General features: G+C 47.6%; 1 protein-coding gene across 2 annotated transcripts in view; it reads right to left on the reverse strand.

The window, feature by feature from the left end:
* The window catches only part of GALNT13 (polypeptide N-acetylgalactosaminyltransferase 13), a 96145-nt gene that overhangs the window by 33399 nt on the left and 50328 nt on the right, over positions 1 to 12418 (reverse strand). For both annotated transcript variants that reach the window (XM_071746331.1, XM_071746330.1), the window contains exons 6-8: positions 10457 to 10664; positions 9353 to 9523; positions 2361 to 2478 (exon numbers count right to left, since the gene is read on the reverse strand). In XM_071746331.1, the coding sequence (XP_071602432.1) occupies positions 2361 to 2478; positions 9353 to 9523; positions 10457 to 10664 (497 nt within the window). The remainder of the gene's footprint in view (positions 1 to 2360; positions 2479 to 9352; positions 9524 to 10456; positions 10665 to 12418) is intronic.

The following is a 12418-nucleotide window of genomic DNA, read 5'->3' on the forward strand; positions in this document are numbered from 1 at the left end:
CTTCCTGGCTGGCTCAGTTTCTTGAAATTTCAGTGGGGAAAAATCTTCTGAAGCCATAAAATAACATTCTCTGATGTGATGCCCCCAAATTCCTGCCCCTCCTCTCCTTGCTCCACCCACCTCAGCATCAGGAGTAAAGGGAGAGTGAAGGGAGAGCTGCAGAGAGTGTGGGGACTGGTGGTATTTGTCCTTCCACGTATTTTGGGATGATGTTTCTAATCTGAAGCTGAAATGAAGACTTCATAACAGCATTCTGACAAAATCCATGTTAAGTTAAGCCCATTGCTGGCTTGCTCACAGAAGCACTGAAGAGAATTCAAGTCCAATTTGAAACAGGACTCAAGCAGCAGTCATTTAGGGAAGGAAAAAAAATAAGAAGATGAAAACCAAACCCTCTAATTATTATTCATATATATACATAATATAAATTATAGAAGTCAGGAAGCAGAACCAGAGAAACCCACCAAAGGCTCATCCTGCACTACACAGAACCACAGACCCCAAATCCTCCCAACCAGGACCCCCAGTGGGTTCCCCTCCCCAGGTGCCCTGAGCCAGAGCAGCACAAGATGAAGACAGAAAAACCAGCACTAAATTACTGAACTCCTCAGGAAAGGGTTTCAAAATATATTAGCATTGCTCAAGCAGGAGCCTGCATTAGGAATAGTCTGTTCAGGGCATTTCTTCAGCACTGCTGGAAGGCAAAGACAAGCTCACCTGCTGCTCCCTGCAGAAGATCAAATGCTCTCTGCCAAAATGAATCTCTTATGCCAGGGAGCAGGGAAAGGCTGTGGAATTCTAAATTACTTTATTCCATTACAAGGCCAGCTATAAAGAGATTTATGCCTGCATCTTTGTTAACAAAATCAGCCAGTGCCAAGAGGAACCCAGGGAGAATCAACTTCATGCACTCTCCTGTATGGACTCTTAACAAAACCCCTTTGTTTGCCCCTTTGCAGCAGATTTGGGTTTTCAGGGATTAGCATTTTTACAGTGAAAACCCAGAGTTCTTCCAAAGAGAGTGATAAATATTTTAGGTGCTGCCCCCTCACCACCAGACTGACCCAAATCTGGTCCTGCAGAAGTTTTTCTGTAAGTGCTGAGCAACGCCAGCAATAACCTCAGGCTCCCAGGATCCCTCTGCCAGGGTTTCATCTGCATCAGCAATTCTGATTCTAAAAACTTCCCCAGCCCAGGGGAGCTTCACTTCACAGCAGCCCCAGTGATGAGCAATGAGCAGCAGCAACACCCAGACACGGGAGGCACTTGGCTGATGTTTTAAGGGCTGCTGGTCACTCTCTGCTCCAGCAATCACCTCCTAACACATGAAAAACCAAGCTTACTGACAGCCTGAAGTTAAAAACAAGCCCCTATATAGGGGCCTACACACAGCCATGGAATATTCTTACAGGGCTACACACCAAAAATTGCCCAAACCCCCTGATTTAAATCACTAACACTCCGAAAAACTAACTCTGCCCTCCTGTGTTACTGGAACCCCTTCCAGCCCGGACCATTCTGTGATTGGGGTTTATAGAAAATGGCCTGAAAATGCTTTCAAATCTCAGCTGACCCTCTCTAGGAATACTGGCTCCACTAAAATCAGTTTCTGTCACTAGCCCAGCAGCCCTGGCTGCAGACAAAAGAGGAGGAGAAGAAAGACAGAAGGAATCCTGGTGATGTGCTGCAGGTACCAGACAGGCTCAGCAGGGTTTATTTTGCATACTTACTTAAAATGCAGAAATTGTGGAGCATTAGAGAGGTTCAAAGCAATTTCCAACCTCCTTTCTAACAATTGCTCATCAAAGCCTCAATTTTCCAATTTCCCTTGATGCCTAAAGGACAATCACTCCATTCAATCCACTCCACAAGGTTCTATTCTTGTCCTGGGCTCCAGGCTCAGCTCCCCAGCAGGAGTGCACTCACTCCCTTTTCTGGGAGGGCCATTTCTCTGCCAGAAACAGGATAAAAACCCCAGCCAGAACCTGCAAGTTGGTGACCACAGACACTTTCAGAAACTTCTGTTAAAACACAGATTTAATGTTTGTTTTTACACTCCACCAGTGTGTGCCTGGTGTGTGCCAGGGCAGTGGCACAGAGAGAGCTTTGCTGCAAGGCAAAGGATTACTAAAATATAGGTTGTTTTCCAAGGGTAAAAATTCCCAGAACAGCAATAAAACGTTTCATGCAGTTAAAAAAGAGCTAAAATACTACAACAAGGCACCCCCAAACATCTGGGGAATTGTAATTAAGCCACAACTTGCAGGACAGCTGAAGCAGAAGGGCCCTGCCCGCAGCACAGGGCCCGTCCCAGCACCAGGGGGTTTGACAACAGAAAATGAAGGAAAAATGGCAATTACCCTAAAAGACATTTCAAGATTCTCGCCACCCCAGATATCCATTCCTGCATCGTAAGTTCCTATCTCTTCAAAGTAGTTTCTGTCAATAGAAAATAGGCCACCAGCCATAGTAGGGGTCCTAGTTGAAAACAAACAGAAAAAAAAAAAAAAAAAAAAAAGAAAGAAAGAAAAAAAAAAAAGAAGAAAGAAAAGAAAAAAAAAAAAAAGAGGAAAAAGAAAAGAAAAAATACCTTTTGAAAGACACTGTGGAATTTATTGTGACACTACAGTATATTTCACTACCTCAAGACATTGTGACTACAAATACATGGTTCTATGTACAGCAACTTACATACAAGCTACTAACAATGGGGGGGAGTTGGGGCACATCCCCCCTGTGCTGGGCCTTGGGGTGAAGCCAGGAGAGCCCAGCCCCAGGGGACCCCCACACCACGTGCCCAGGGAGCCTTTCAGGAGCATTGCAATGGCAAAGTGGATGGAATGTTGGCTCCTGCATCCAGAAGAGCAGATGAAATCCCATCTGAAATGCTTAGCAGAGAGATTTAATGCCTCAGCTTTGCCTTACAGCCAGACTCGATGTGCATAAAATTACCAGGAGTAATCTCTCTTAACAGGATTAGAAATCCTTACAACAGGCAAATCCCAGTCAGAGTGCAACTTCCCTTTGTGCAAAGATGTCCTGTGTCCCCATAAACATCTGCCCCAGGGTTTTTTTGGCATTTGAGGTCTACCCAGCATGAGGAAGGCCCCACACCCAGGTGTCCCCACTCAAGCAGAGCTCTCTGACACTGGCAGGTGACACAGACCAGGGCTCAGCTACAGGAGATGAAGCCCAGCCTGGTCCCTGCAGCATCCCCATGCCCAGGGGCTTGGCCATTAGGGACCTCTGGGCACTGCACGGAGCTGCTGAGCAAGCCTGGGGGCTCAAGTACAAAGCCACATTTTGGTCCTCAGCTTCAAAACCAACTGCAAAGTGGGCAGGACTGGGTCTGGAAAGCACACAGGGCCAGCTCAGTCATGGGATCATCAAATCATTGAAGAGTTTTGGTGTGAAGGGATCTTAAAGCCCACCCAGTGCCACCCCTGCCATGCTCAGGGACCCCTCCCACAGCCCAGGCTGCTCCAAGCCCCATCCAACCTTCCACACTGCCAGGGATGGGGCAGCCACAGCTTCTGGGGGCAACCAGGGGCTCAGCACCCTCACACCAAACAATTTCTGCCTAAGATCCAACCTAAATCCCCCCTCTGCCAGTTTAAAACCATTCCCCTGGTCCCATCACTCCATGCCCCAATGTGTCCCAGTGCCACCACACACAGAAACATGCCAGAAACTGCAGCCTGGGTGCCAAGGGCTCAGAACCAAAGATGAATTTGTTCATTCTGTTATTTTGTTTAGTGAACTCCTTGGGAAGAGTGCTGGGAATATCTAACCCCCTGTGGGCAGAGCCCTGCAACATCCCCAGCCCCAGCAGCTCTGCTCCCATCAAGCTGGGTTTCCAGGAGACCTCCTGTGTGCACACTGAGAGGACCCCGAGTTCACCAACACTTCACTTCTACTTTTCACAGCATCACAGAATTGTTCTGGTTGGAAAAGACCTTAAAGGCCATGGAGTCCAGCCCTCAGCCCAAGGCTGCTGAGCCCATGTCCCTCAGCACCACAGCTGCACATCTGGAACCTCTCCAGGGGGATGATTCAACCCCTGGGCAGCCTGGGCAAGTGTTTAATAACCCTTTCAGTGAAAAAATTCCTTCTAATACCCAACCCAAACCTCCTCTGGGCAACTGGAGGATATTTCCTCTTGTTCTGTTGCTTGTTCCTAGGGAGAAGAGGCTGAGCCTCAAACCCTGGCACCAGCACCTCCTTCCTGTGCTCTCCTGGCTGAAACCCCCTTTCAGTGCCCTGCCTGCCATTTGGAGAGGGCTCAGCCTGCCCAGGTTTCAAAGCTGTTTTCCTGCCCTCATCCTTGCTGTGTCTCTGCCTGGATGGATGTCCCTGGGGCAGGGGCAGCAGATGGGCACAGCCAGGAGGTGCCACCTTCCCCTCCAGCCAGGGACAGGGGCAGAGAGCTGACTCTGCACTGAGACTGGCCTTGGGCCAGGTTGTTACCAGAGTCAAAAATATTTTATTTGAGAGAAAGTTCTCTTATTGATTCCCTAGACAATCTGTAAGCCCACCAGAAATTACTTCAAGGCTGCTATCCAAAGCCCTGCCAGCACTGGGCTAATTCACTGGCCTGGCTACTGGCCCAGGGGACTCTCAGCCCTTCCAGCATCTCATTGAGCCCCTGCCCACCATCCCCAACCTCACCAGAGAGAGGAGTACCACGGGGTTTTGAGGTTTTTAAGAAGAGGCTGATGTGGCACTGAGTGCCATGGGCTGGGAACCACGGGGCAGTGGATCAAGGGTTGGAGTTGGTGATGCCAGAGGGGTCCTTTCCAACCCAAATCATTCTGGGATTCTGTTTGGGCAGACACCCATCATCCCCAGCCCTGCCTGAGCAGAAACCTTCATCCCCTGCCTCCTCCTCTCTTTCCCTGGAGGGATCCAGTCCTTGATGCAGAGGCACAGAACCCCCCATTCTTACACAGATTCTGATCTGGAGCCTTCAGAAAAGCCACCAGCAGCTCCTGGTGACACACACACAGCCTTGTCCCAACAAGTGGCTGTCTGCAAAACACCAGGAGCTGATGTACAGATCCCCCAGGAACTGAAAGGCAGCAGAAGGACTGTTCTGGAAATGTAATGCCAGCCAGACCTGCAAAGCCCTCACTGGAAAAATTAAAAAAAAAAAGTTGGGACACTACTATTGCACACAGTGATGACTGCCCCAGGTTTCCCCTCAGCTTTGCACTCCCACCTATCCCATTTTTGCCTACTTGGAGCCATCCTCACAGCTGCAGGAATCCACTGGGACTGACTCCCATCACCAGTCAAACCCACGTTGAATTTTTAATTTGGAGATAAGGTCTGGTTCTGATTACTGGCAGCAAGCAGGAGCTGCACCCCCACTACCAGGTAGCTTGGGATCAGGTTTTTACTCCAGTTTCCAACTCAGGCAGTGCTCACTGCTGTCAACTCCAAGCTTTATCAGCCAGAAAAAGAAGACAAATACAAAATGACTCTCCTATTCCACCCAATATTTTCCCTCTTGTTAACTAATTTATGCTTGAGAAAAGGCTTTTCTAGAACAAAATGTATTTTTTCAGTATTTATACTACTAGCCTGGAGTGCCCTCAGCTTAAAAAAGTTAAAATACTAAGGGCAAGCATGGAAATGTCCAGAGAAATGTGCTGTGGACAGAAGGGGCCAGCACAGAGCACTGGGGGGAAGAAGTTTGCAAAGTGATCTCAGGACAGGGAGGTTCCTGTGGCCCCAGGGAAGGAGAACTCAGTTCCCTCAAAGACAGAGGGTGTTCTGCACAGCACAAATACTGTGCAAGGAGTTTTCAGGGGACTAAGAAGAGAAAAAACAAATGGAAGGTTTAGCAAGCCCGTTGGCTTCAGCTGGCACTACCCAGAGACCACAGCACCAGGGGGGACCTGCCTTGCCCTGCCCTGAGCCCCAGCTTGGGTCATCCCAGGTCCAGGCACAGGATGCTGGATCCACCTCTGCCCAGGGCATCCAGCCAGGTTCTGCCTGAACCCAGAGAGCCTCAGGGAACAAAACCAGGCTTTGAGATTAAAATAACCCATTTTTAGCAAGGTCTAAAATATTTATAAAGTTTATAGAGGTGGAGGTCACTCCAGTGACCATCAGTGGAAGTTCCTGCATGGACTCTGCATGGGAACTCCTATGAATGAATTCCTGCACCAGAAGAGCAATGAAAACCCCTCAATGTTCAAACAAAAACCCCAGATACACCAACTGACATGAGTTCTTGGGGCTTCTTGTACCCTCAGAGTAAGAAACACACCCCAGAAGCAACACCTGGCAGCCCCTGGGAGCTCAGGTAACACCTGCACTCAAAGCCATGGTTCATAGTGGGTTTCTGCAAATATATCTGAAAAAAAAAAAATGTTTCCACTGCTCCTAATGAACCTCAGAGGACGAAATAGTTGACTTGAACAGCTCTGTCTCCAGGAACAATCTTTTCTGTAGGGATTTCTCATAAATGGCCCCGTCCTATTCTAATTTACAGTCTCAGTCCTAGCAAGGACACCAAAGCTCATCTGATCACTGTGCAAGTAAAAAAATCTACTCTAAGTACACCTAAAAAAATGAAAAAAACCAAGGACGAAATGCCAGGATGTGACAAGCCCTGAGTCCCAGCACAGGGAGTAGGGACAGGGCTGGCACAGCCCAGGACATCTCCCCATCCCCATCCCTGCCCACCTTCATCCACCCCCTCTGAACTGGGACAGTTTGCAAACTGGGAAAAGCCTTTGGTTCCTTCACAAATCCCACCTGAGACCTTGAGGGAGAGGCTGTGGTGTGAGCTGAGCTGGCAGAAAGCTCGGGGAGAGGAGGAGAGAGAAGGAGCACGAGAGCAGGGACATCAGCGTGGGGCTGGGCAGGACCAGGAGAAGAAAATAAGGGGCAAAAGTGGCCCTCTGAATCTAGAGATTCCAGCACAGACAGGGATCTTGGTGGAATCCAAGCCCTGGCCAAGGAATGTCAGTGTTCCTTGCCCTGCCCAGACAAGCCAGCACCAGCAGCTCCCATCTCCAGGCACCAGGGAGGGTGCAGGGGGTCCCTGGGCATGGCTGGGCCTGTCCCCAGGATGCTCCTAGCAGTATCCTGACCTTCTGCACAGCAACACAGCAGAAATAACAAATTGCATGGAAAACAATTCAGAGCTTGAAAATGCCCACCTGCTGATTTGAAATCTGAACAGCAGAGGTAGGGATTTGTCAATGCTGCTGTGGAAAATAAATGTTTTGAGTAAAGCTTTTGCCAATTACATGGATTTTTAGTGTAACAAAAAGCTGAACGTGAGTGCAGGGCTGGGGTCACACACACGTGCACACAAACACAGCCCAGGGATGTTTGCATCCTATACCTGTTCCACTGATTACAACCACAAAATCTGAATAAAGACAGACTGAGCCTACATGAGACTGGGCTCATGGTACAGAATAGGAAAAGCAACATGGAACTGAAACAAATGAACTCACCAGTTGGTTTCTAAATTTTTGGTGTGGGTTAGGCTTTCATATATATATATATATATATATATCCCACTCCCCCCCCAGTTTTTGTAATATTGTAAAATTATTGTAATTTACAATAATTTGTAATATTTTTGTAATATTTGTAAAGCTGCCAAAGCCATTCTTAACTTAGCTGATAGACTTTTTCTCTTTGGATGCAGAACTGGGTTTCTGCCCCTGCAGCACCGATCCCCTGATGCTCTCAGACATCCCTCCCTGTGTTTAAAAGCTGACCCTCGGGTCTCCAGCCAGCACAATCACAACCCCAGAGCCACCTCTTCACTCCAAAGCACTCCTGGAAGGGGTAATTACAGGACATGTGGCTCTTGGCTTCATCTCCTTCACCCACACTGCTCACTGCCCCCCATGGCACCAGCAGAGTCCCAGGCAAGCACCAGCTGAAAGCTGGGGGGGGAACAACACAAAAAGCTTTTTTTTGTTTGTTTTGTTTGTAAATAAATTTAAAAGTTAGTTACAGGACTGCTTCTGGATTAGCTTTAAGTACCACTCCATCTCAAGGTAAGGACAAAAGCCCTGGGATTTCCATTTCTTTGCAAAGTCCCTGTGCCTGTGCACTGCCCTGGGCAGGGGAGGGGCAGGAGGCTCTGCAGCTCATTAAGATAATTAACTCCAGCAATTTTAACACCCCCCCTGCTTCAGAGAGACAGCTGCTGGCAGACCTCACAGCTGGGTGGGCATATTGAGCTCATGAGAAAAGCAGCTCTCTGGACCCAAGCAGAGCATCACCCCCTCTAAGCACAGGGTCTGCTCTCGGGGACCCCCCTGCATGCTGAGAATAAAATCCATCAAATCCAGCCCTCCCCTGACCCCAGGATTTGAAGGACATAAAGTGACAGACTGGGGCCATTTTCTGGCACAAGGAATTTGGATGACTTTCCTTGGCCTGTCCACCACCTTACCTGGAAGGGGGCCCCTACTCGGGGTATCCCTGAGTAGGCTCTGAGTTACCCCCAAGTTGCCCCTCCCTTTCTCTGCCTGTTGCACAAAATCAGGACACGCAGGACTGGAATTCCTACCACTTCACCCTGCCCCTCAGAGAGGTTTAGAACGATCACATCCCCTTGTGAAAGCTTTTTCTTTGTTTTCTTTTATTTTTCTAACTTTTGTGGAGACCGCAGAAGCTATTAGAGCTGAGCAGATAACCCACTGCAAGCAATTTGTTCAATTTGTTCTCTTTCAGCTTCACTTAAAATTTTTCTAGAGGTTTTGTTCCAGGCTGTGGTTTGAGCAATTAAATGGAAGAGGTCAGGAATGATCCTGGCAATTTAGGACACACTCTTAGATCATTTTTGTCTCAGTGTGCACGCTCATCAATTCTATTTCCTAGGCAATAGAAGCTGCAGCAAAAGTGCAAATCATCATCACCAGCCAGGGCTTGGGCTCAGCCTCCAAAAATGTGCATTTCAGAAAAACACTCTAATTATTTGCCTTAACTGACAGAAGATCAGCTCGACAGGCTGCCTGCAGGAAACAAGCAGGGAGGGAACCTCCAAAGCAGGGAATATTTGGAATTAGAGGGAGGCTGCAAAGCAGAGAGGAATGAGTGGATCAAGGGTTGGACTTGATGATCTCAGAGGTCCCTTCCAACCCAGCCAACTCTATGATTCTGTGATTCTATGACTGATTCTGTGATTCTATGATTGTAGATTCTGTGATTCTATGAGATTTCTCAGCTCTGATAGCTGCTGGGCAGCAGAGGGAACAGGACAGGCTGGGTCACAGCTACCTGCCACAGGTTCTCTGCCACTGCAGCAAAGCCTGAGCTGCTGAGCAGTGCTACCCAGGGCCAGGAGCAGCACCCAGGGCTTTATTCTGCTCACCTGACAGGCAAGGTCCTGTCCCCCTTCCTCCTGTCCATCTCTCGCTGGGGCACCGGGTACCAGCGGAAGTTCAGCTTCCAGTTGAAGCCCCCGTAGGTCATGTCTGAGCCAGCCATGTACTCAAAGGTGTCATCACTGATCACATCAATGATGGGGCACACCACAGTTCTCCTGGAAGGAGAAAAATAAATAAAAAAAATACAATTTGTTTTTTTATAATACAGAGTATTTTTTTTTCGTGTTGGTCAGCCGGATGTTGCACTGATTTTGAGGCTTCCCTGCATAAAAACCCCAAGCCCTGCTGCTCTGTGGAGCTTTTCCCCTCCAGAAGTGAGGGCATGCAAAATTCCCCTTCTCTGCTGTTTGCTATTGCTGCTTTTTTGCTAAGGAAAGGAAAGGGAAACAAAAGGGAGAGGAAAGGAAAATAAAAGCGGGGAGGGTGGAGGGGGTGGGAGGGTGGTGGTGAAGGAAAAGAAAAGGGAGAGGAGAGAAAAAGGAGGAAAGGAAAACAAAAGGAGGAGGAAAGGAAAACAAAAGGAGGAGGAAAGGAAAACAAAAGGAGGAGGAAAGGAAAGCAAAGGGGAGGGAAAGGAAAACAAAAGGTGCAAAAAAAGGGGGGGGAGAAGAGGAAAGGCAGGGAAAAGGGGGAAGTGAAAAAAATTGGGTGAATGGGGGAAAGAAAAACTAGGGGGAAAAAGAAATAAGGGAAAAAAGAAAAACAAAAAGGAAAAAAAAAAAACCAAAACAAGGAGAAAAGACAAGAACAAGAAGAGCACAGATTGCAAAGAGGTCACAGAGAAAAAGTCACACCCAGAAAAATGAAGGAATGAAGGTGGTGTAGGGGACACCCAGACCTTGTGACAGCCACCACGACTGCCACCATCACCCACTGTCAGCAGCAAAAATCCTGCTGCAAGAGCCCAAAACTTACTGAATGTTTGTTTAGAACCTGTATCTTGATACAAACATTGGAGAATATTCTATTTTCCCCATTAAAAATTCCAAAAGAAAATCTTCATTTTGAGCTGCTGGCACTGCTTCCACCACCCCACCTCCCGTGGGAGCAGAGCCAGGGAAGGGCTGGGGACAGGGGATGTCCCTGACCTGTCCTCCTTGATCCTGGCCAGCAGAGGCTCCAGCCAGCCCAGGGTGCACTCGCAGTGGGCATCCAGGAAGGTGATCACCTGCCCCCGGGACGCTGCTGCTCCCCGCAGCCGCGCACGGATCAGCCCCGACCTCTGCTCCATCCGGATGATCCTGGTGGGCACCTCCAGGGCCTGCACGTAGCTCTCCAAGGAGGCCTTCAGGAACTCTGCCAGAGGGGAGAGGAAAAAGAAACTAATTAAAATTAAGTTTAAAAGAAAGAAAGGAAAAAAAAGAAAAAAAAGAAAAAAAAAAAAAGGGAAAAAAGGAAAAAGGAAAAAAAGGAAAAAGGAAAAAAGGAAAAAAGGAAAAGGAGAAAAAAAGGGAAAAAAGCAAAAAAGAAAAAAAAAGGAAAACAAGGAAAAAGGAAAAGGAGAAAAAAAAGAAAAAAGAAAAAAGGAAAAAAGAAAAAAAAGGAAAAAGGAAAAAAAGGGAAAAAAGGAAGGAAAGGAAAGAAAAGAAAGAAAGGAAAGAAAGGAAAGAAAGGAAAGAAAGGAAAGAAAGGAAAGAAAGGAAAGAAAGGAAAGAAAGGAAAGAAAGGAAAGAAAGGAAAGAAAGGAAAGAAAGGAAAGAAAGGAAAGAAAGGAAAGAAAGGGAAAAAGGGGAAAAGGGGAAAAGGGGAAAAGGGGAAAAGGGGAAAAGGGGAAAAGGGGAAAAGGGGAAAAGGGGAAAAGGGGAAAAAAGGCAAAAAAGAAGAAAAGAAGAAAAGAAAAGAAGAAAAGAAAAAAAGGAAAAAGAAAAAGAAAACAGAAAAACCTTATGCAGAGATGGGATGATAGGGAATGGTTTTACACTGGGGGAGGATAGATTTACTATAAACAAAATAAAACAAAACCAAAATAACAATGAATGAGTTTTGGTTCTGAGCCCTTGGCACCCAGGCTGCAGTTTCTGGCATGTTTCTGTGTGGTGGCACTGGGACACATTGGGGCATGGAGTGATGGGACCAGGGGAAGGGTTTTAAACTGGCAGAGAGGGGATTTAGGTTGGATCTTAGGCAGAAATTGTTTGGGGTGAGGGTGCTGAGCCCCTGGCCCAGAGAAGCTGTGGCTGCCCCATCCCTGGCAGTGCTGAAGGTTGGATGGGGCTTGGAGCACCCTGGGCTGTGGGAGGGGTCCCTGAACATGGCAGGGGGGTGGGAACTGGATTTATAAAACTCCACACTGGGAGTTGTTCTAAAGACAGAGCTGAGCCACGGAGGTTCCTTGGCCCGCTGCTCAGGGCAGTCACACACACCTCAGCACCTCATGAAAATATCACAGAAATGCCAAATCAGCCCTCAACAGCTCCCTGAAACAAAGCAGCAGTCAGCAGGGAGCACAGCAGGATTCCACTTCTGCTGATGTTCTGTGGGTAAGCACAAATATGGCTGGGTTTGCTACATTTCACCATTTCTGAACCCAAAACTTTGCTTTTAGGAAAAACCATAGTTACTTGGGGCAAACATTTCCTCCTGCTAGCAGAGATAAACAATAAATCCACTTGTTTTCCTAGACAGGAAGGTCCAGGAGCATCATTAGAGCTGAGTTAATGCTGCAGAGGGCAGAACCAAAGGACAGTTCAGCTGGCACCCTCTGTCCCTTGAGCAGCCCCAGCTCTAAGTTCTGTTTCCCATTATTTACATCTGGCTACTCCAGGAAAATTTATCATTCCATGGATTCCATCTACAGAACACAACGTGAGCCACTTCTCAGGCCTCAGCATTTTCACAAGCAGGCAGTTTGCTTCCTAAACCCTGGGGTTTGAGAAAAAAAAAATATTAAAAAAAAAATATTAAAAAAAGAAAAAGAAAAAGGAAGAAGAAAATAGCCAAGGCCAAAAGAACCAGAAATAGGAGAAATAGAAGACAAGTGGCTGGGTCTGGAAGCTGAGGAAAAGCTGGAAGGCAGCGCTGGGGTTTTCCCTTTGCTGCTGGTGCCAGGG

The sequence above is a fragment of the Heliangelus exortis genome, chromosome 6 (genome assembly GCF_036169615.1).
Source record: "Heliangelus exortis chromosome 6, bHelExo1.hap1, whole genome shotgun sequence".
NCBI lineage: Eukaryota > Metazoa > Chordata > Aves > Apodiformes > Trochilidae > Heliangelus > Heliangelus exortis.